We start from the raw sequence: 23,907 nt of genomic DNA on the forward strand, positions 1-23,907 counted from the left end.
GAGGGAGTATAGTCAATGCACAAAATAGTTAGGCTGGGATGTGAGTGTCTGTTTCAGGGAGAACTGCTGCCTCAGACTCAGTGTGTCCATTAATCCATGCAGATGGTCTCACAGACAGTTTGGGGTCAGGAGAGAGACTAATCAAATATTTTACAAATTCATTCATTCATCCATGATTTAATGAGCATCTACTAATAAAGACAACTTATTGGTTAATGAGTTAAGATTAAATCTAGAACATGAGAGGGAAATCTGCTTCTAAACATTTCATTTTTATTTCTTTTTAAGAGGTAATGGCTAAGACCATTCCCAGCTAGCTGGCTGGCTTTTCTGTCTCTCTGTAGTTATGTTATTGTATCACAGAGCCCTCTAGTGGCAACAACACTCATTTCATCCTAAACAGAAATGGTCAAACACAAAAATGTTCAAGTTGTTTTTTTTTTTTTTTTACCTCTGAATGAGCCTTTTCCTCAGCCTGCAAAAAATATAAGAAAAACAAATTTAACAATAAAGTTAGTGTCAATTCATTTCACATGAATAAATGAATAAAAAATTACTGTGCATTTAAAATGTCTTTATGATCTAATGTAAGATCAAGTAAAATACATTCAATGATTCAATTAATGAGTAAGAACAGAATACTATAAGACTTAAAATGAATATTCCTTTATATGTAATATGAGTTATTTAAAAATATAGATAATTTAACCCTTGGATTTATAATGTGCCTTGAAAGAAAGGATAGAATTAAAAAATGCTAAGATTTATACCAAAAACAACAGAAATGAAATAATTATAAAATTATACTCTAAAAAAGATAGGCACAGGGGCTGTGGTTGTGGCTCAGCAGCAGAGAGCTCGCTTAGCATGTGCGAGGCTCCGGATTTGATCCTCAGCACCCCCCCCCCACACACACACACACATAAAATAAATAAATAAAATAAAGGTATTATGTTCAACTACAACTAAAAAAAATTTAAAAAGATGGGTACATATAAAAATGTAATATTGTTTTTTTTCATACATATTTTAAAAAATGGACTCCATTAAATTATACAGAGCCTTAGCAAAGATTTAGGAATAAGAATTTTGTTCTGTGACTTATAGATCATAAAGAATGTCAAATAATGTTGGGGGAAAATGCTGACCTCTACTGATAATCACAGCAAATAAAGGTTATTCATTTCTATTTTTTATTTTCCCTAATAATCCTTAATTAAACTTATTGGGCTGCAAGTCATCAAGACATTAAAACATTCAGTGATAAGGTGGCAATAAAAGTGTCTTTGGTTATGCTTCTGTAGGAACTTGCAGGGTGTTTTTGATCTCAGTACAGAAAATTCCTAGCTCTGCTTTTTCCCCCCTTCATGCTGGGCTGCAAAATACCAGAAAATGAGTTATGTGCACCATTACATTGGTAAAGCTTTCTCATTCTAGAAAAGGCTGGAGAATGCATAATATCCCTGAACAGTAAGTCTGTCCATTACTGTAAGCAGAAACAAAGCTGAAAAATAATCTCTTAGCTACTATTTCTATTTTTGGGATATTTCCTGATTAATCAATACAAACACATCTTAAGTTTTATTATTATTTTCCTCCAGATAATAAAAATAAACAAAACAATAACTCTCAGGATACATTTCATGCATAAAGATCTCTTTTAACCTGAGTTTTGTCTTTCCTGCATTTTCTCCACCTTTAAAAAATGTCAAGTGATAAAATAATAAAGAGATAAAGTGGCTAACATATAGAATCATAATAGCCTTTATAAGAAAACACTGTTTGGAAAGCAACGGTGACATAAACCTTCCTTTTACATCCCATGTTCAGCATTTTTTTTAAAGAGAGAGTGAGAGAGGAGAGAGAGAGAGAGAGAGAGAGAGAGAGAGAGAGAGAGAGAGAGAGAGAGAGAGAATTTTTTAATTTTTTAATTTTTTAATTTTTTAGTTCTCGGCAGACACATCTTTGTTTGTATGTGGTTCTGAGGATCGAACCCGGGCCGCACGCATGCCAGGCGAGCGCGCTACCGCTTGAGCCACATCCCCAGCCCCCATGTTCAGCATTTTAAGTGAAGATAGTTTTTAATTCTAATAATTTCAAGGCTTCATATACAGTTTGGTTTTGGAATTAAAATTAAGCAAGGAATCTTAATTTAAGTGTTTCATTGCTTTAATGAATTAAAGCACAATTAAAAACGACTTAATTTTCCCTAGTATGTTATATGTTTCTTGTTAGTTTGTCTATATTGTTTTTAGGTTTGTTAGAATTATATAAAACTAGTAAAAGTTTGTAACTATCTCATGTATTTGAAGAAATAGATATATTTCATTTAAAATATAAGAAACAGATTGCAGAATCACATCGGTTACACATCCACGTTTTTGTATACGGGGTAAAAATGGGAGTTCATAACCCACTTGAATCAAATGTATGAAATATGATATGTCAAGAGCTATGTAAAAAAATAAATAAAATACAAGAAACATGCTCATCACATTTTTTATTAAAATACCCCAAAGTTGCATATGTTAAAAGTAAGCATAACCATTATTAATTCTACATACATTGCAGGGCATGACTTTTCTCACTATTGATTTCTCAAAGCTATCATTTTTGTTAATCCTTGCCCTCTTTCACACTCTATGGTTACTAATAGTGGGTAGGTATGACCCTCACGTTGAAGGAATGAGCTAGAATCTTAATATTATATTTCTTTCAGTGGTTTAGGAGTGGGATTAATGATACCATGATGGAATTTGATTACTTACCACATTTTACTGATGGTTCTGATGCAAGACTAATGTCCTTAAGGATGGTAAACAACATAAAACACCTTGCCTAACTTAAAATATATCTGTTGACTCTTTATTCTGTAAGCCATTATATGGTCATTTATTTATCCATTCAAACTTATGGAACACCACTTCAGTGTTATCCATGTGTTAGGTAATAGGCTAAGGAGCTATTCAAGGAATCAAACAGGATCCTTGTTCTCATGAAAAAAGTATAAATTTGAATCCAAGTGCAGAATGGCTCCAGTAAAAATTTAATAAACAGTAAGTAAAAAAACTATCAGCCCCAATAAAGATCTAATATAATATCAATCAAAAATCATCTTCTCATGGATCATGAATTTAAATACCTAACAGGATGGATGGATATCTGTTTGTATGTGTGTATGTATATATACTACACACATAGATACATAATAGAGAATGAAAAGAGGTTCTAAATATTTTTTAAGAAATCACACAACCTTCCTAGGTTATCTTTTATTTTCAACTTTCTAATAGAGATATAGAAAGTGAGGAGCATTTCTCTCCTATGAATAATGCCAACAGCACAATGACAACTAGCAACCCAAACTTAGCTTGAGTGTCAAGAAGAGGAGGTGGTGAAGGTTGTGGCTTGCCTGAGAGCATGTGCCACCAACCAAGGTCACTACTAGAAACATGGAGGATGTGTTGCTAGATATTCCAATTATTTGGGAAAGGATTTTCAAGTGTGGATTTTAGGGGGAAAGTTCCAGATTTCACAGTGCTGGCTTAGATTTAAAAACAAACATAAACTCTAAAGTTTCCAAACTCCTTGGCAGATCAGATTGGGTCTGTGATTTCTAAACAGTTTGCAGAAATCCCATGGGACAGATGGAGTAGATTTGGCTGATGTTTTCAAATTTTATTTTATAGGTGTAATCCAAAGAAATTGGGCAACTTGCCTGATGTCACACAGTAATTACTGATCCAACCAGATAAGAAAGCAAATCAACTAAATCTTTATCCAAAAACTTATGAAGGCGTGAATAATAATAATTAATTGCTGTTTCATTTCATGGTTTAAAAAACACTTTCACAGATATTTTAATGCCAGTTTAATCTTAGTACATGATTGTGGGGAATGGAAAGAGAGTGACTCCTCCTTATCTGCCCCCCAACCTGAACTGCCCTCAAATATGCATTTTTTGAATTATTTTACTATGATTAGTCAATTCAAATATGTAGGTTCCATCATTTCTAATACATTTTAAATTTCCATCATTTCCAATACAGCTAATTTAATAACTAATAATATCACTTTGTCTCATAGCTTGATCATCTAACCCATTCATTCTATGCTAAACACAGGGTCTACTTCAGTTCTAAATGTTCAAATCGCTTTAACATTTAAGCTTAATGAAAATAAGTGAAAAAACCCCTATTGTCCTTAACACTTAAATGTTAGCCTATACTTATTTATAGGCTCTTTATTTTACTGTCTGTTCCTGTTCACATTATATTTTTAATACAGTACTTTTCACCAATACTTCCTAACTGTTTTCATGATTTAGACATCCTACTCCTATTTTCCTATATTTAAAAACATTTATTATTTTTCATTTTTAAACATATATTAACTTTATACATTAATTAGTTTCAGTGTGATATTTCCACACATAAATATAGTGTGCATTGGTCCAACCAACCTCCCTTTGTTCACCCTTCTTTAATTTTTAAATTTATCCCCTTTGTTCCGTATAAACTTGAACTATTCAATCTCAGTCACCAGGTTTATGTACCTATTTAAATTTAGATTAACTAAAATAAACAATACAGTTCCTCTGTCACACACACTAGACACATTTAAAATAACCAATAGCAACTCACTGCTAGTATTAGCCAGTGCAGACAGGGGACATTTTTATTATCACAGAAAATTTTAGTGGACTCTGGTCTAATTAGTGGAATGTGGACTAATGCATTATCTATTGTTCCTTAAACACATGCTCTTTTTCTTCTTTCTCAGCTTCATAAAGGAATTTTTACCCACATATTGTTATTGCATTTATTTAAATTATGATTATAACTATGCTCCATCTTTTGCTGTTATATAGAGATTGAAATTATAGTGATTTAAGTCATAATACATATCATAAATGAGTAACAGTATTAGATCAACAGGAGAAATACAATCTTAACATATTTAATGTGTTTTTTAAATATACTTTCACATTTATTATGTCTTTATTCATTAGTCTACATATCTTCATTTATAGAACTTAATGGCAATTTTAATCACTAAAAGGAGAAATAAGAAAAATAATGTCTGCATTGATGGATGATTGTGAATGTCTTTTTTAAAGCAATAAATATGCATGATTAATTTACAAATAAAAGGCTTTAACATTTAAGCCTAATGAAAATAAGTGAAAAAATCCATATTGTCCTTAACACTTAATTGCTCAGTGGGAGTCAAAGGCTACAGACTTTTGTAAACCTTTCAACACAGGATTAAGAATTACTCATAGTACTCACGTCTCATAGAGATTTAGGAAACTGCTTTAATATCCTGCCTGTTACCTGGGCATAAAGGAAGCTTCTCATAAAATATAACTTCCTGTAGGCTTTTTTAAAGATAAAATTATATTTAATGGACAGAAAACTCATTTTGGCAAAAGTGAACTATAATTTCACACACTGGGAAAAGAATTTGAAATACTGGCTTTCCTCTTCTAAGAAACAGTTTTTTTTTTTTTTTGGCTGGGGGCATAGTTCAAGGGGAAAGTGTGTGTTTCCCATGCAGGAGGACCTGGGTTGGATCCTTAGCAGCAAAAATAGTTTTTTAAAAAAATTATTTTAAATCATACTTTTAAAAAATCTCTAGTTCTTTCAGAACAGTCTTTACAAAAAAATGAACTTAAAACAAAAAAAGTTGAAAAAATACCATAGAACAATTAATTCATGAGTCAGAGAATCAAACAAAGGAAAACAAACATTATGAAAATATGATAAATCATAGTTCATGGTTTCAGGGACTTCCTGTCATACCCCAAGGGACTGTATGAAATTCAGTTTTACATCCACTCATTGATTATAATGAATCAAGTGAAAATACATACTAGTGGGTCACAGAGGGACTGATGGAGTACTTGCCAGCTTAACGGGTATAGAGTGGCTTAGAGATGCCTTTATGTGGCCACACCACTTCTGTGTAAATGTCAATCTACTTAATCATCTACGCATGGCACAGGCAGAAGCTTTTTATTCTCACTTAATACTTACTGTAGAGTAAAGAGAAGAAGTGCTGGAAACCAATGATAACGAAGAGCCATGAACTAGAGAAAACAAGAACAACAGAATTAAAATACTCATGTCTACTCATAAACCCTAGGCCTTAACTAAAAAAGTAAAGAACAGGTGGCTAGGGAAATAACATTAACAGCTAGATAGCTGTAAGATTCTGAGAATAAGTTTGTATATGATTTGGATCTAAAATATTCCCCTATGAGTTTGTATGTTAGGCAATATAATAATCCTCAGAGATGAAAAAATGAGATTATGAGAGCTATAATTTTCAGTAGATTAAGCCCCTTAGGGCATTACTAATCTGAATGGACCACTGGGTGGTAATTGTAGGCAAGTAGGGCTTGGTTGGAGGAAGTAGGTCACTGAGGACATGACCTTGGACTATATCTGTCTCTGGCTCCTTCCTGCTCCACACTCTGCTTCCTGGCTGTCATGATCTGAGAAGCTTTCCTCCATCATGCCCTTCTGCTTGCCTTAGGTTCAGAGCAATGGGGTTGGCTGATTATGGACTGAATCTTTGAAACTGTGAGCCCATAAGTTATTGTCAGGCAGTTTGGTCACAGTGTGAAAAACGGACCAACATAGTCTGTAATGATTTTTTGGAGATCAAGATGTTGAGACATGAAAAGATCCCATACTCTTCCGTAAAGTATCTCATTCACCAATTTATAGATAGAAGTTGACAAGCTTGAGCATTAAAAGCATGTTTTATACAATATGAAAAGTATAAATTCTCATATAGTAAATAGAAAATCATAAAACTAAAAAAAATTTCATAAGCTTTTAAAATTTTTAAAAATACTTTGTGTTTATTCATTTAATTTCATTTTACCCAACAGAGATCCATTTTCAGAAATTTTCTTTATATACTTTCAGGTATATAAGCATTTTTTTTCCAAGTAGCTATTTCAATAATCAGTTATAATAAATTGATCTATGTTTTTTAAATTTAGAAGAATGGTTTCTTTAAAAATTTTAGTTATATATAAATACTTCTTATTTTAAGTTGGTATCTCATAAAAAATAAGAATGGAAATTATTTGCTGTTTTTTATTTATCAAAATGCCATCTTAAACAATCAAAATCTACTTTTGTCTTTTGTACTTCCAATGTATTAAATCCAAAAGGTGGATAAAATTGAACTTAATATGATTTGCAAAAATCCCCTTTTTTATGATGGGATAATGTAGTTATTTCTTCTAACTTATTTCTTAAATAAACATTAGTTGAGCACACACAGTGTGACAGGCCCTTGCTAGATCTTGGGACTACAAAATGAATACGAAACAATGATAGGTGCCCCAAGAGAATTAGAAAGAAAACATTAAAAATAATCACAACAGAGCAACATAAGTGTTATTACTATCAATGCTTTGGTACTATAAGAATTCATAGGAAGTGAATTAAAAATATATAAGTGAGTCAAAAGAAGAATAAAGAACACCACCAGAATTCTAACTTGGGTAATATTATCATTCTATGAGATATACAAAATATTAATCTTTAAATCAATTATTCTTTTTCAAAGCACATTCTTTCAACTTCTGATTCATTTACATGACTCATTTACAAACTAAGAGTACTGGCCTGGTGTATCAGAAGGAAGATGGACAATGAGTTAGGAAATTATGCACATATTATTTATAGGCATGTGACCTTTATAGTTTATAGCTTAGTCTCTTCATCTGTTAGCATGCACACTGGGCAAGATGTCAATAAAAACTTCTCTTCTAGTTCAATAATTCATTAATTCTAGATCACAATCAAATAATAATAATAGTTCAGTGTCCAGTGCATGAGTTTCAAAAATCCATCTCACCTACTCAAGCAGGCTTTTAGCAATTCAATTAAGCTTCCTAATGCAAGGCTGGAATTTCCCAGCATAAAAACATCATTCCATTTGTAAGTGAGGCACTCTAGGACATAAACTGTATGCTAAGCAAATTGTTTTTAAAGTATTATGAAAGGTCTATGTGTGAGAGAATGACATATCAATTTCAGAGAAATAATGCCCTTACAGGTCAGATTACTTATAGTTCGTCTACTACACAATGGAATCAGCTGATTCACCAGGGTTTATATAATTCACTGTTTGCCACAGTGAACTCAGTAGTTTGGTTAATATCCTAAAAGATAGATGTAAATATTGTAAATATTATTAACTGATTTAGTGCCAGCATATTAAATGTACAATGATGACCTGAAAAATATAAGACAATTCTCTTAACTGCCTAAAACTTTAGTCAGAAGATGTTTTAAGTAAGAAATTCCCTGGGACAGAATTACAGAAGCAGAAATTAGGACTAATGAAGTTAAGAAACTTGCCCAAATTCAAACAGTAAATAAATTGATGGTTAGATGTTTAAACCTTGCTATGTTTCGAGACTGAAGTTTTCCTTTTATGCGTAACTATTAAGATGAGGATGGTTGCTTTCATTCTAATCAGTTTGGATTTCTATATTTGGTTTTCTGTTAACCATAGCTGATATAATATGTATCTCACATGTTTCATTTATAGATAATTTGAAAATCATTCATTAAATAAAAGAAACACATCTCTCATATTATTAAGTTTGGTTTTTGAAGTCATACAGTTTAGGAAAATATATACACTGAAATAGCTATTATGCTTACTGAGTTTTAAAAGATTTACAGGGAGCATCACATAATACATACAGCTAAAAAGACATGTTTTAGGATAGTGTGAATTTTATTGCCAATTGGTAAAAGAAAAAGAAGTGATATCAAGCGAATAAAGTACAGTAGGAATTCTAAAATGAAATGGTAAAATACTAACACCAGAGGAAGTTTATGAGAATAAAAGTTAACAACATGTGATAGTCTGTAAGATAATTATTCTGGCTTGTGTATCTTTATGGCTTGTAAACTGAGATGTCAAATAAAACATTTGCTCTAATATTTGACAATCTGGGTAACAGTCTCTAAAATTTTGCATATTTCTATAAGAGAACATTGGATTTATTGTAAATTGTTCTACAGCCAAGTATTAATCTAAACAAATTCTGGCATATATCTAAATTCATAATGTAGAGAGAAGATCCTGTAGAATAAAACTTTCAGCTCTAGGGTTTAAGTGAGGATTCCACTTACTCATTTACTTCTTCAGGAATCTTTGTGCTGTGGGCAATGGGACAGTTTTTCTCTAACAGTTAAGTAAAAGTCTTATCTTCATCTTCCCTATCCCTAAGCTTACCTTCTTCCATGCTGTCTCTGAATGATCCTGAATGACTGATGGCCCGTGGCCTTTCCTCCAGAGAAGTGGCGCTCCCACAAAGCTGGGAGTCATCATAGAGATCAAAGGAAGAGTCCTGGGCTGGGATGCTGTTGGAGCGCATCATGCTGGGCCCAGGAAGGTTAAACTGAGACAGATTGGTTGGACTCACTGAAAAAGAAAGCATATACAGACTATTACTCCAGGGCTTGAATGATGAAAATAGAAAGTTGAAAAAAAAGTGAGAATTCATCCCAATTCTTAGAGAAACAGGAATTTATAGGGTGTTCCTATTAAAGCAGGCCAAGAGTCTGTCTCTGAATTGCCAATCACTATCACCAGAGTCCCTCTTTTCCTCTGGAAATTTTATGGCAAGCAGTATGTTAGTTTGTCAGGCAACAGTAAACAAAACCACCAACTCACCTCTACTGTCCACACTAGAAATACAGTAACATGTTATTTTCTGCACACGGTTATGAAAAAAAAGATTGTTTTTCTATAGTCTACAGGATTCATTTTAGAGAAAAACCACCAATTTACTGGGAAAAACAAAATAGAAAAGAAAGTAAAATATAAAAAAATATAAATTTACCAAGAAGAAATTTTAGATACTTCTAGGCAAAGGCTTTCTTTCAGTCATTCTGAGTTATGAATTTATGTAAGTTCATGGTTGGTACTTCCATTATTATGAAAATTAGGTTATAAAGAGGATGAATAAAATAAACTTTTCCTTTATATGAAATACAATGTAATGTACATGGTATCTTTAAACCTGTCATAATGTGAATCATAGAAAAACTATTTTCTACTGAGTCTAAGAAGAGAATACCACAATGAGACTCTCAAAAATCACAAATAGATTTTGTTTCCAAGGAAGTATCTTAAGTCTGTAATGTAAGAAGTTTATTTCTTATAAATAAGAATTTATTTTCAATAGAAAATGTTTATTTAAGAATTTATTTTCAATGGCCTGTTGCCATCTGGTGCTAGTGGTTTTCAACAATTTAGGCCAAATGAGAATCATTAATTTAAAGAAAGATGTGATTGATTTAATGTATGGGACATTTGAAATACATGGAATAAAATTATAGCAGACAAATTGAGAAACTTTTTTTAAAGAAAAGCAAGTTTATTACTGATATATGAGGAAACTTCTGAATTTCTTAAGCTATGAAGAAAACAGCTGAGTCCTCTCAGAACCTTGGAAAATGCATGCGAAAGCCTTGGAGTTGATGTGGTATTTCAGAACTTCCTATATTTTCTTCTTTCATGCAGGCTTTACACTTCTTAATATAATTAATGGCTCTCACAATAAGGTAAAATTGGAAGAGTGTACCCAGAAGTAATTCAAGGGGTATACCTCCTGTTTTCCAGGTACTGTGCTTGACATTTCAGTCATTAACCGAATCATCACACAGACCAACCCTCTGATAGAGATAGTGTGAATTAAAGTAAAAGAAAACACAGGACTATGAATGAAATCTATGTATGCATGTGAAAAACATAATAAAGAAGAAACTATGGATTTCTAAAATTTATAATATATTTGAAGGAAGAAGGAATGGAAATGGAGAAGGAGGGAGGTTGAGGGAGAGAGAGGAAGAGAAAGAACAAGAGAACAGACCTATTTTCAGGTATATTCCTTTAGACATGAGTTCTAGTTCAGTATGGTCACAGTTAACAGGTACTAGGACATTCAAAATTTGAATGTTAACTTTTTTTTTTTTTTTTGGCAGGGTGGTGTACCCGGGATTGAACTCAGGGGTACTCGACCACTGAGCCACATCCCCAGCCTATTTTTGTATTTTATTTAGAGACAGAGTCTCACTGAGTTGCACAGTGCCTCACCATTGCTGAGGCTGGCTTTGAACTCAAGATCCTCCTGTCTCAGCTTCCGGAGTTACTGGGATGAATGTTAATGTTTAAGGTACCTGGATTTGTGTAAATCACTCTATGGTGGGACTACATACATTATGAATTAATGCTTGTGAAATGAATGCTTTCAATTTATCTACAAATGCATTACTTTAATATATGTATCTAGAGGCTAGAAGGCCATTTTGTTCACAGTTTGGCTTTGCATAATTGTTACCAAAATGATTACAGAGGTATCCAAGAGAAGTGTCTTCCTTTTCTTTCTTTCTTTCTTTTTTTTTTTTACATGATGGTTTTTATTCTGAAGACATGCTATTTTTGAGAATTTTTCTATTACTGATTTTTCATTAATGCATATTAATTACACAGAATGGTGGGTTTCATTCACACATGCAAATAGCATTTTGAGCATTTCATCCCCATTACCCATATTAATGTCCCTCCTTCCCCATTCCATTCCTCTCCACTAATTCTCTTCCTCCTATATTCATCTTGTTTTTTCCCCTCCAAATTCTACATGAGAGGAAACTTGTGATAGCTTGTCTTTCTGGTTTGGGCTTATTTCACCTAACATGATCATCTCTAGTTCCATCCATTTTCCATCAAATGACTGACTCCATTGTATATATGGACCATATTTCTTTATCCATTCATTTATTGGTGGACACAGGTTTCCATAACTTGGCAGCATGGATGTTCAGCTACCTCTATGGTATGCTGACTTTATTTCTATATCAAGGTAGATATATAGCTTGGATCATTTCATATATCTGGATCATTTCAAAACCTAATGCATTACTCATTCAAAGTGACTCATTAATGGGGCTTATAATGGGCTTTAAATGGCATAATTGAATTTACAAAGACTTTTGATAATGTTTCTACTGGAAATATAGTATTTAAGAATATTCATTTAAGGTAATATCATGGGAAGCCCTTCTTTATTTTGTTTTCATGCTAAATTTGAATAGAAAGATAAAATATGATATGGTCCCTGATTTCAAGAGTAGCCACTAGGGAAGGTGATTGAAAGGTAGAAAGTTTCTATGCAAAATATACCAAGAAGAGTTACATAACAGAAGGCAAAAGTAACAAAGACAAAGAGAATTTTTGTAAATTGGACAGAAAATGGTAAAGGAGTTGTAGTTGTTATACTTTCTATCCACTTCAAATATCCCCATCTCAACCTTTCAGTTTCTTCATTAATAAATAAATAAAATAAAGGTAGAATAAGTGGCTTCTAAGATTCATTCAAAGCCAGAAGACACATAAAACTTCCCAAATAGGAGAAAAATAGATGTAGATGTATGTAAGGGAAAAGAAGTCTACTGGCCTGTCTTAAATTGAATGTGTAGTCATAGTTTTTATTAAAATTATGTATTTATTTGTGCTGATTTGTGGAGAACAGGGACAGAAAATACCTCCAAGTACCTTTGCTAGACATTTACCAATGAGTTTTTGATATTGTTTTAAATGAGAAAAGTGATGTCATATGGATTATAATTTTAACTTAGTTTGTGAAATCTGGATATACAACTAGGACCAGTAATTGAAGATTCAGAAAATTTTTTATGTGATCTTTTAAAGTAAGTATATAAAAAATATTTCTAGATTCACACAGTTTCTGTCATTGGTGAGTTTAGAGCAAAAACTAGAGATGTCATGAAAATGTACATATTAAATGAATGACTGAACCAGATATGTGTCTCAATGGTGAGCTTCTGTACTTCCATAAATATAGAAGAAACAGTTCATTTGGAATGGGGTGAAGGGCATTTTCGGAGAGGGTAACAGAGGAGTGTTATAAGGTGAAGTGACCCTTGAGAGCAAAAGCACAGAATCTGCTCCGATACAAGGTGCTTAACAATTACTCTGTGTGCAAAGAAATCATCTAATATATAGAACTGGGAAGTGACAGGCTGATGTCAATGTTTCTGCATGGTAACTCTTGCAGCAACGTGAGCAATGAATCTAAGCAATTCTCATCATTCATGGGCACGTCACCATTCATCAGGTTATGAGATACCTCATAATAACTGTGAACAATTCAAAATGCTGTTTCATCCCCAGACTTATTTTGTTTACATAAGTTATATTCTGATATTACTTCTTGAGTGGAAGTAGATGCTGTTAAACTTAGCATGTAAGGAACTACACACAAACCATAGTTTACTTTAATTGTAGCTCATAGTAATCTACTGACAATGACATAAATTCAGTGTTCTTAAATTTCTAATATTTGTTATACATGATTTTATAGTAATATTTATAAACACTTTTATATACTAACACGTTTTTCAAAATAAGAGTATTTCAACTCTTGAATGTTAGTTATAATCATGTATATTACAGATCATTCAGAAAAGATAATGATCTCACTGAAAACAGGTGATATCCAAAGTAGCTGCAGGAAATACTATACCTATTCAAGTTAAATTTTATGTAGTTTTAAGAATTTAATAATAAAGTAACTTTAATTTATGGTTACATTTTAATAGTAACCCATATTTTTGCCAAATAAATAGAAGTTCAGGTGATCTGGAAATATCATCAAAACTTGTTATTTTCAGGTTTTGAGAATTAGTTTTTTTTTTTTCTTTGTAATTTGCCAGCATAGAGAACAGGGAATACCTAATCTGAATGTGAATAAGCCCTGGGGAATGCATTGACATGGATAGGAAGGTCTTCCTCCATATATCTCAATGAGTGAAAATGTTGAGGGATAGGAGAGAAGAGGCAGTGAGATCATTTTGAAATCCACTGAAACTGTCCATAGTTAGTTTCAGCAAGAGTAATGCCACCAAAGAGAGAGGAATACAGTACTTTCAAATTTTTAAAAATAAAAATTATAAGTTTTGGTCAAGTGTACAATATGAAGGGTGGATGGTGTTGTTTTGAATAAACCTGTCCTTTACACTGAGATTTTTGCACTAAAGGAGTTGAAGAAGCGTGAAAAATAGAGAGCTTACGGCAGGTTGGATATAGCTACATAGCCTAGGACATGGATGCGGTTTAATTTTAAAGCTCAAAAAGATTTGGAAGTGAAAGAAATGTTGATTAAAAGGGTAAAAATTAAAGTTGTGGATGAGGACATAGAAATTGTGTTTAGGATGAGAAAGATGTCTAAATAAAAAATTCTGTGATTACATAAAAATGAGGAGTAAATGTGGATGAAGTACATTGGGTAGGATTTATGCTTAAAGCCTGGAACAATGATTAACATAGTCGTTTTCACTTTCAAAAGTGACCTAGTTTTTACTAAAATGGTAAAACCGAATTAAGATGAGCCCTTGCAGAAAAATAATTGTAGCTGGAAAAGTATTAGGAGAATCAAGAAGGTAGGCTTGGTTTCTACAGCAATAAAAAATAAGGGACATATTTGATAAGTAGTTTTCAAAATAAGGCATTAAAGTTCTATCAAAAGGGCCTGTTATCAGTAGAAGTATAATTTACATTTCATATTGTGCTTTAAATCTTTGAACACTATGTAATGAAAAGTATTCTCAAGTGTGACATACATCAATTTTTATCACATTTGTTTAAAAATATTGGCTTTAGCTGATATGTTAAGTTCAATTTGGAATAAACTTATCTCTGTGCAAATATTTGACATTTTTGGTAAGAAATTGATTCAAATGTCATAGTTGTACATGAGTCTCTCTAAAACCTAAACTGTGAATCTCCTTCACATTAAATCCTGCAGTTGCTATTTTGTGAATTATACCTAATTAAATGTAGACAAAGTTCAGGTATATATTGTAAGGTTTTTTATTTCTTTAGAAAATAATAGAAGAAATGAATTTAATAATAATAATAATGGGGAAAATTATGTACAGTCAACTAATCAAACTAATGTTAATCAATGAAAAAGTTGATAGGGGATATAAGGTACTAATTAGTCTACAGCATTTGGGTTGATATGGGATTGTTTTAGATATTCCATGAAATTAGATTTTGTTTCATATTTTGAGGTCCCAAAATATTGAAAAATATTTTTCAATTATTTTTTTAGAGTTAACATGTTAGGTTTTTGTATGTTTTTTTACATTTGCTATGTTTTATAAATATTTTGTGAATTATACCTAATTAAATGTAGACAAAGTTCATAATGATTCAAATGTTTTGACAGTATAAGGCAAAAAATAAAAATAAAAAAGTAAATAGTCTCATTGCTGTGTAGATTTAGCAACCAAAACTTGGTGTTGTTAAGAATTCATTAGCTCAAATGAAATCAATACCAAAATAATTTCTTTAATTGTTAAAAAATACATATTTGGTATAGTGGGAAAAATTAGAAATGAAACAGGCTTTAGTTCTGACTGGACTGAAAAGTTGAAAAGTCAAAATTATTGAAGAATGTGGACTATGTACGTGGACATGATTAGAAAATTTTTTTTTCAATTGAAAAGAGAACAAACAGTGTGACTACTTAATATTCAACTTTGTAAAAGAAGTACATTTTTAAAGTCACTGGATCTATTAAATGATAACTGGCATTATTTCAATAATTTGTTTTTGTCACTCTTTCCTGTGTTTTCTATGATGTCTTTGCAAGCTGAACTTCAAAAATGTTCATAGAAGTTATCTTTCAGTCATGTGATTATATATTTTTTTCTCTTTAATTATTTCTATTTTTCTATTTCTCCATAAAACTATTATCTTTTTATAAGGATTTTTAACATTTTAAACAAAAATAAGGAGATACTTTAATAATGGTTTTAAAGAGGATTCTAAGACTTAATGGAAAGGTTCTTGGGTTTGAGACCAGGTTCTGAAATATTTTTTTGTGTGTATGTGTGTGTGTGTGTGGTGCTGGGAATTGAACCCAGGGCCTTGTGCATGCAAGAAAAGCATTCTACCACCTGAGCTATATCCCCACAGAGACCAGGTTCTGGGATTGATGCCCGCCTCTACCCCTTACTAATAGTGGAATTGTTTTCAAGTCAAATTACCTCTCTGAGCCTCTGGAGCATAGGCTGCTAAATCACAACAGTATTATCCATGTAAAGCATTTGTCATGAACAATAAATGGCATAGTCTGGGAACAGTAAATTACCATTACCATGCAAATAATTTTTTTATGGAGAGATACCAGGGCTCCTGTGAGAGTGAATCATAAGAGGAACAAAACACAGTTATGTGGTAGAATATTTTACCCAAGTTAGAAAAGTGGTATTTTCCTGTAGCAGAAGATGACATGGCAGAAGGGGAGACCAGAGGTGACTGGTTGCCAGTATCCTGCAGCCCTCCAGTGGAATGAGAACGCAGCCACTCTTTGCCTTCTTCTTGGTTGGCCTGCCGAGATGATGGGGTATATCTGCAAAACAGCACAGCTAAGATACTTCAGCACATCTACAAGGGCAAGGCAAAATCAGGACAGGAAAACAATTGAGAGGAGCTTACTAATCAGACTGAACAACGATCTCAAACAGATTGGATCTAATTAGAATTGCTCAGTTCTTCCAGATGATTTGACACCATCTGTTTGAATCCCACAGGAAAAAAAATAAAGGCATTTGAGAAGAAAATTATGCTTCTGTGAGATATGAAGTTGAAAATCAATGAGCAGACAGCCAAGTTAACTGAGGAGAACCCAAAAGCGCAGTGCTTAGAAGGATGTGAGAGGGTGAAGACACACACTAAAAATGGTGGACAGTGGTAGGCAGAAGCAAGGGAAGGGAAGTGATGGTCACAGAGAGGCATGAAATGGAACACAAACTAATGCCCATTTTTTTTAAAGGAGTAGTAGTTATTTGGTTAAAATGCCACTTGATATCATGTCTGGATTAAAAAGGAAGGAAAGAAATGTGCTCACTTTATTGGAAAATAAATTTCTAGAACATAATATTGAAATACGATATTGTCAGGCATTTGCTATTGCTAACAAATTTGAGAGAAAAAACATAATGGGGAAGACCTAGTTTGGCCAGTACTCACTGTTTCACCAGAGTAATTAAATTCTTAGCACCAAAGAACAATCGATTTATCCTGCTCATAGTTCTACACCTCCACTACTAGTTTATTCTATGTCTCCTCCTCAGGAAACGGTATGCAGTAAAATATGGCAATGAATTAAAATTTCACTTTAGTTTTTATTATGAACTGAATAATAATTTTGAGATTCTTAAATTGTATTGAATTAATTCAGATTTAAATGTATCTGAACCTGGGAAAAATAGAAATTAAGACTTTTGAGGTTTTATCCAAAAATCGATACCTTCATTGTAGTACTTGTCCTATGATGATGAAAATACATTTTCTTTGATTCAAATTACAGCATCCTTCAACCTTTCATCATTACTGGCCACATGTGCAGACTAGATGGGTTTTGAGGTTTTGCAAGCATATGCCTCCAAGATGTAGAAGTTAGGAAAGTCATTTTATAAATATTTGGAGGAGTTAAGTTCTGCATTCTATAAAAGTTGCTGCCCACCAAAACCAAGGCTTGGGACAAGTGCTTTGAGAACTCTTATTACTTCAAAATAGTGGTAATTATACTAAAATTACTTTGAGGTACCATCTCAGTCTCTACTAGTATCTCTTCCTAAGGGCCATCTGATCAACTCTCTGGACCAGAGAAAAGATTGAGATTACAAGTGATTTCACCCTCAATGTCAGGTGCTATATTGGAAACAAAGAAGTAGAGAGGAAGAGAGACAGCACACAAAGTTAACATAACAACAGAAAAAGGAAGCAATTGTGCTGAGATAAATATATACCTTAGTCCCTTTTTGGGTAGTGTATTTCTGTCAAGCTGCATGCTGTTAAAACAAAGAAAACCCCTAAGGACATAATGTAAACAAAACTTCCAAATTATACAACCAACAAAAAATGATTCTCCAAACTACACAAAATAACTGGTAACACATATATATAAAAGTTTAACTCACTGAAAAAGGCCAACAGAGGGTGACAAAATGTCTACTGCTTCCAATGTTCCTTTCCAATCCCATACCATCAATGGTAACATAGTGACAGGATTATTAGTAGATTGAATCATATGTTAGCATAATTGCCCTCTCGACTGTATTTACCTAACGCTGTGGTAGTTTTCTCTTTCCTTTGCAACTAACTAGACTTTTGCTATGACTCTCCTGCAGGGGAACTGTAGAGATGGCAGTGAGATAGATGTGCCTGAAGTTAAAGTGACAAGTTCCAGTGGTCAGAGAGGATGAAAAAAGCACCACTTAAAATCATCTTTTGTCTTCACATTATTTTTAATAAAAGCAGAGGTATTAAGTATTTCCCATTTACATATAAGAGAAAAAGACTAATAATGAGCATTTCCTTAAAACAATGTTTCTGATATTATGTATTTAAATATTTTAATGAAATTAAGCATTACTACTTTTTAGAAATCATCAATTGAGTATTTAAAGAACTATAAAATTTATCATCTCTTTTTAAAAGTATTTTCAACTGGTCATAGGAGGGGATGAAAAGATGTGCCTAGATTAAATGAGAAATGGCCTGTGAAAACAGAGGAAAAGAGGGTGTCAACAACAAAGTGGGACAAGTCTAAGGATTCTGCTATCATCTCTGGCATGGACAGCAGAGAGAAAAATTAATTGAATTTTCAGAATTATAGCTCTTTCTTTTAAATCCTCAAATGATCAAAATTAAATACATAGAATATGCATAATGGGGATGACAAAACATGAATGAAAAGACATTTACTTAATCACTCAAAATCAAAGCTAAAATGTTTTCTTCAATGTATACTCCATTAGCATTGTCACAGATAGCATCTGAAGGCTTCACACAACTTTAACATTATTTATTGGGAATGTCCACTTATGGTAATTACTACACTATGCAGAGGACTGTTCCAGGATATATCTTGATTATAGACATTTTCTTAGTAGTGTGAATAAACAAACAAAAAAATCATATTGAACAAATATGAGAAATCTCCAAATATGAACTATATTATGCTAACGTATTTATGTGGTCATAAGCCATTTTAAAGATCATCTATTTCATGTGTGCAAATTAAATTTTAATGCTCCAGGGAAGATTTAAAAATAGATATTCTTTGACAATGTAAAACAGTTGTATAAAAATTATGTGTATATATCACAAGGCAATTTAATTAAAAAAATCAGAAAATAATTTAAATTTATCAAAGTAATTTAAAGCTTTAGGTAGAATGCTCCATTCAAATCTGGATGTTACAGATTTTATTATGTAGACTTTCTGTAAACCCTCAATGGTTGCCAATTAATATGCCAGCAAGGGCCAGGTAAGGAATTGCAATGAGTAAAGTACGGGTTGCATCAAGCTAGTTTGCCTAAAGTCCATAGTTGTGCAGAAAGACTAGAGCATGGTTGTCAGATTTGACATTCAATAATGAGCCAGAAATTTGCATAGTTGGTTACTGTTTTAAATTATTTAGAGTTTGATTAGGTCTAAAAAAATACAAAAAACAAATGGAACTATTATGGCACAAAGGCTGTACCAGTGATCTAGAACTGCTACAGAGGGAAAGTTATTACAAAAATTGTGTTTTATTGTTCATTTATTTATTATTTATTTATTTCACCAATTTTAAGGAAGAGGAATTTAAACTAAAATTAAAATCTATATGAAAACCCACTGACTTAATATAAATATAGGATATGAAAATCAAACTATTGTCATAAACGTACAGATCTCTCTATTATATATCTCTAATTAATTTCCTTTAATATTTATACTTTAACACACTTTCTGTCAAATATGGCTCTATTATTTCCTTAGCATTCTCTACATACTGCTGTCCAATTAAGTCAGAACCACTAATTGCATCCAATTTCTTCTCTATAGATCAAAAACTTCCTTACATGTATTTTAAAGGGTTAAACTGTGATTGCTTGCAGTTTTGTTCCTAAGAAAATGCAGAATGTTTTATATCAAAAAATTATTTCCATCCAATAATTTGCTGGGACTAATTAATATCTCTTATATACTATACCTATGAAGGTATTAACATTTATTTTATGTGGCTTAATGTCGGTGAATGCATTTTTAAGACTCAAAGGTAAAGCATTCATTTATTAAAAATTGGTTCACAGTGTATTTTGGAAAAAAGTCTTTATTTGGTTTGCTTAATATTATGGAATTCCCATTTGTAAAACTGGCCTATTTCCAAGATTAATCAACCATTAAAAAAGATTTGCTTAAAATGAATAAGTAACTACATATATGTATATTTCTATAGTGAAACTTCATATTGAGCTCAGCTAAAATATAGATCAGACTAAAATGTCAAAACTGTATTTCACTTATAGCTATAAAACTCATCAATCTTAACATGTGATTTTGATTTGAGGGTTACTGGGTTACAATTAATTATTTGACTATATTTTTTTGTGTTTAACATCTGAATGCTGAGGAAGGAGGTTGATGGCCAACTTGCTGCAGTTACCTTCATGATTTAAAAATAATCTGTTTTTTGGAGGGTAGTTCTGGCTAATAAATAATATCCTATTTGTAGTATGCTTGATCTGGATGTCAACTTGCTATTTGGATTCCCTACATCTGACTTATAACCTATGATACATTCATTAAAATTGGCTATGAATATTTATAATTTGACTTAATTTTTAGAAGTTTTATAAATGACCTGTTAAGATGCCCATTTACCTTAGAAGTTCTGAAACTAGAATCTGCAATGTTTTTGGAAGCCTAACTTCTTTGATGAAAAAATCAAACACTGGTTGTATATGCTGTTTACAGTAGCAAAACCAAAGGAAAATGTATCAAAAATTTTCAATGACCAGAGTGTTACCCAAATAGTACATTAACACATGTGGCCAAGACTATTTGTGAAAGCTTTATGTGTGCCAAGAAACAAGTAGGGGAAAAGTGGCAGTTTTAAGAATTTTTTAAAGAAATTTTCCCAGGAGTAAGAGTCGTTATCAATTATTTTAGGATTTTGGGGGGTGGTCAGTAGGATTCTAGAATCATTTTGTTCAACACTGACACCTTCTGGTAAGTGTATTAGTCAGAGATGCTGTGTTATATTCTCTATTTTAAGTTAGAAATTATTAAACCAATGGAAATACTTGGATGATGATCAGTTTTTAAGAGCCTTATTCACAAATGGCCCTGTATATAATTTTCTTTAAGAATTCAGGGCTGACAACTGACTTTTTCCCCCTCCAATTCCTAGGATTCCCCAGTGATCAGTTTGCTATTTTTTTCATGTAGAAGCACAAATAAAACCAATTTAACATATTGCTTAGAGCATGATTATAGAATTCATTTAAATTTGGTCTTTAAAAATGTTTAAATTATCATAAGGAGCTTATGTTATCATGGAGCTCAAGCCAAATCATTAAAATGTCTTGAGAAGACATCGCTCAATATAAAAATACATGCTTTAAACGTTCACATTGCCTGCTGGCTATAAATGTACGCATTCCTATTGAGAAACTTAATTATCTAGCCACCCTACCCTTAATGGTGTTATTTCTCTACAGATTTGGTATAAAAGAAAAGGCTAAGTCTCATCAATATTATGTCTTTCAATCTCGTATTGCTTTGCACAAACGTCACTCACATGGGGAGTTAGGCACGGTGCAGGGAGAAAGGGGTGAGACTTCAGCAATGCTTTCAGGAAAGCTCACCTTTCTGAGAGAGTAGATCTCACACTACCCGTTCTCATGAGCAGGCTCTGAACCTCGTGAGTGCCTGTGGTCAGTCCAGACAGGGAGCCATGATGGCTGAGGGGCAGGTCAATGGACTCAGAGCTCGTATGGAGGCTAGTCATGGACTGGTAACTCGGAGTGTCCTTGCTGCCGGCAGAGGAACTGCTCATATTGGCAGCCCACACAAGACCACCTGACGTGAAAGAGTGAACCGATGCTGGACTGGAGGCCAAGGAGTGACTTAAGCTTATAACATCTGTAGTTAAGTCTGAGGGTTTATTGAAGAGTGGGCTGCTGCTGCCACTTAGCCCTCCAGCACTGCCCATGCTGCCCGTACCAGACGACGGTGATTCCAGACTGCCTTGTCGCGCTAATGTGGTACTAGGGCTGGGCATTACTGAGGAGGATTTCACACCCTCTGTATTAGGTGCAGAGGCAGATTTGCCACCTGCCTTGGCACCAAACAACCTAAAAGAAAAACAAATAACAACTTCAGTTGTTCCAAGAAACTAATATCCACATTTAATATTTAGGGTTACAGTGCACAAGAGCCAAGTGTGCTGTGGTGTACTGAGCTACCAAGCACATCTTGTCTCTATGTTAAAGAACTTTATAGGCTTGGTTGTTTTATTAATTGAGTGCTCAAAATCTCTCATATCCTCATGGTGAGGGTTAAGTCAGCTCTGGGCTGCTACCTGGGGCAAGGAGGAAGCAGGCAAAACAAAGACCAAGCATGAAAGTTCTGGGCTTTCACAATTTAAGCGATCATAAGAATCTTTCATGCAAGTATTCTGATCATTCTTGAGGTTACCTATTTACAGAACCATTATAATGAAACAACTTCTACGCATTCGATATAGAACACTTAAATGATTTTTTTTCTTTTTTCTTTTTGATAGTTTATTCAGTATCTAAAAGGAATGCTTAAGGCAAAGTCTAGGAAGTTGCATTGAATATCTGGTGGCCTGGGTGTCTATTCAGGGAGTAGTTGGTCAGAAACGATATTGGACATTGTTGGCAACGTGTGAGTTTGTCCACATTTTCCCCTGGAAAGGCCAAAGGGTTTCATGTCAATTGCCAGGGCTCTTCAAATGCATATTTATAATAGACGTGAAACACAGTTGGTGCTAAGTTAAATATTGGAGTTTAGTTTAGAAAACATTTTAGTTTTGTAAATGAAGCAGATGATATAATCAAATTTATGTAAATATGGAAATAAAGTGATATGAAGTAATGGCATAATGATTACAGATTAAGTTGCAATGAAATCCATATTTTCTACAGTGAAATATTTTATGACGAATATGAGAAATTGTTTCATAGGTAATGGACCACAGGAGGGCACTATTTGCTTTTCCTTAAGCAATGCAAATATTTACTCTTGCTATAAGCTGTAATTTATTCTTTCCAATGAGGATCAACCTTTCAAAATGCCAGTTCTTCAGGATTAATATTTATATTGAGAATTGAACTTTCTAGAATTAAAAAAAATCAAAGATTGCTAAATGTTTTAAGACCAATTATTTCCAAAATATCAAAGACCTTGGTTTAGTTAGCAGAATAAAAGCAACATTAAAAGTATTGAGGTAATGAACTGTAAGTCATGCTCTATAATTTCACAGATGAGAAAACAGACCCAGATAGGTATAACTTATTTGTTTCAAGTTTTTAACTATATTTATTTTCCTGCCACTTAGGTTATTTAGAAACAGTTATATTTCTGAGAACTTCACCTATTTGATACCAAAGATCATACTGTTGCAGAAACCAATCATGTGCTTACCAGAGTCCTGACAAAGAAAGCTGATGAAGAGCTAGAAAATAGCCTGCCATCCTACATCAAAATTCCAACTGTTTTCAAACCTTGCCAATCATATCATACCTTAATTTTCTTTAGTATGTCAAGATATGGTACTGTATGAATTTGCCCTATGTAATCTAAGAACACAGCATCATCTATATTATGACCATTGACTCATTAAGAACCAGCCATATCACAAAACATTGGAAGTCAATGCTGATAGTCATAAAGACTGACTGCTTTGATTGATGAAAATCTACTTAAATTTTACAAGCTATTACTTTGTTCTAATCACTTTCCCTGAGT

The 23,907-nt window shown here is 32.9% G+C and overlaps 1 protein-coding gene across 4 annotated transcripts in view; it reads right to left on the minus strand.

Moving 5' to 3' along the window:
* Positions 1-23,907, minus strand: part of Nav3 (neuron navigator 3) — a 349,764-nt gene that overhangs the window by 60,992 nt on the left and 264,865 nt on the right. For 3 of the 4 annotated variants that reach the window (XM_026396971.2, XM_026396970.2, XM_026396969.2), the window contains exons 16-21: positions 21,780-22,268; positions 17,889-17,930; positions 16,326-16,486; positions 9,277-9,465; positions 6,039-6,091; positions 452-475 (exon numbers count right to left, since the gene is read on the minus strand). In XM_026396971.2, the coding sequence (XP_026252756.2) occupies positions 452-475; positions 6,039-6,091; positions 9,277-9,465; positions 16,326-16,486; positions 17,889-17,930; positions 21,780-22,268 (958 nt within the window). The remainder of the gene's footprint in view (positions 1-451; positions 476-6,038; positions 6,092-9,276; positions 9,466-16,325; positions 16,487-17,888; positions 17,931-21,779; positions 22,269-23,907) is intronic. The other variant, XM_077798382.1, reaches the window with a different exon arrangement.

Source organism: Urocitellus parryii, chromosome 5 (assembly GCF_045843805.1).
Source record: "Urocitellus parryii isolate mUroPar1 chromosome 5, mUroPar1.hap1, whole genome shotgun sequence".
Lineage (NCBI taxonomy): Eukaryota > Metazoa > Chordata > Mammalia > Rodentia > Sciuridae > Urocitellus > Urocitellus parryii.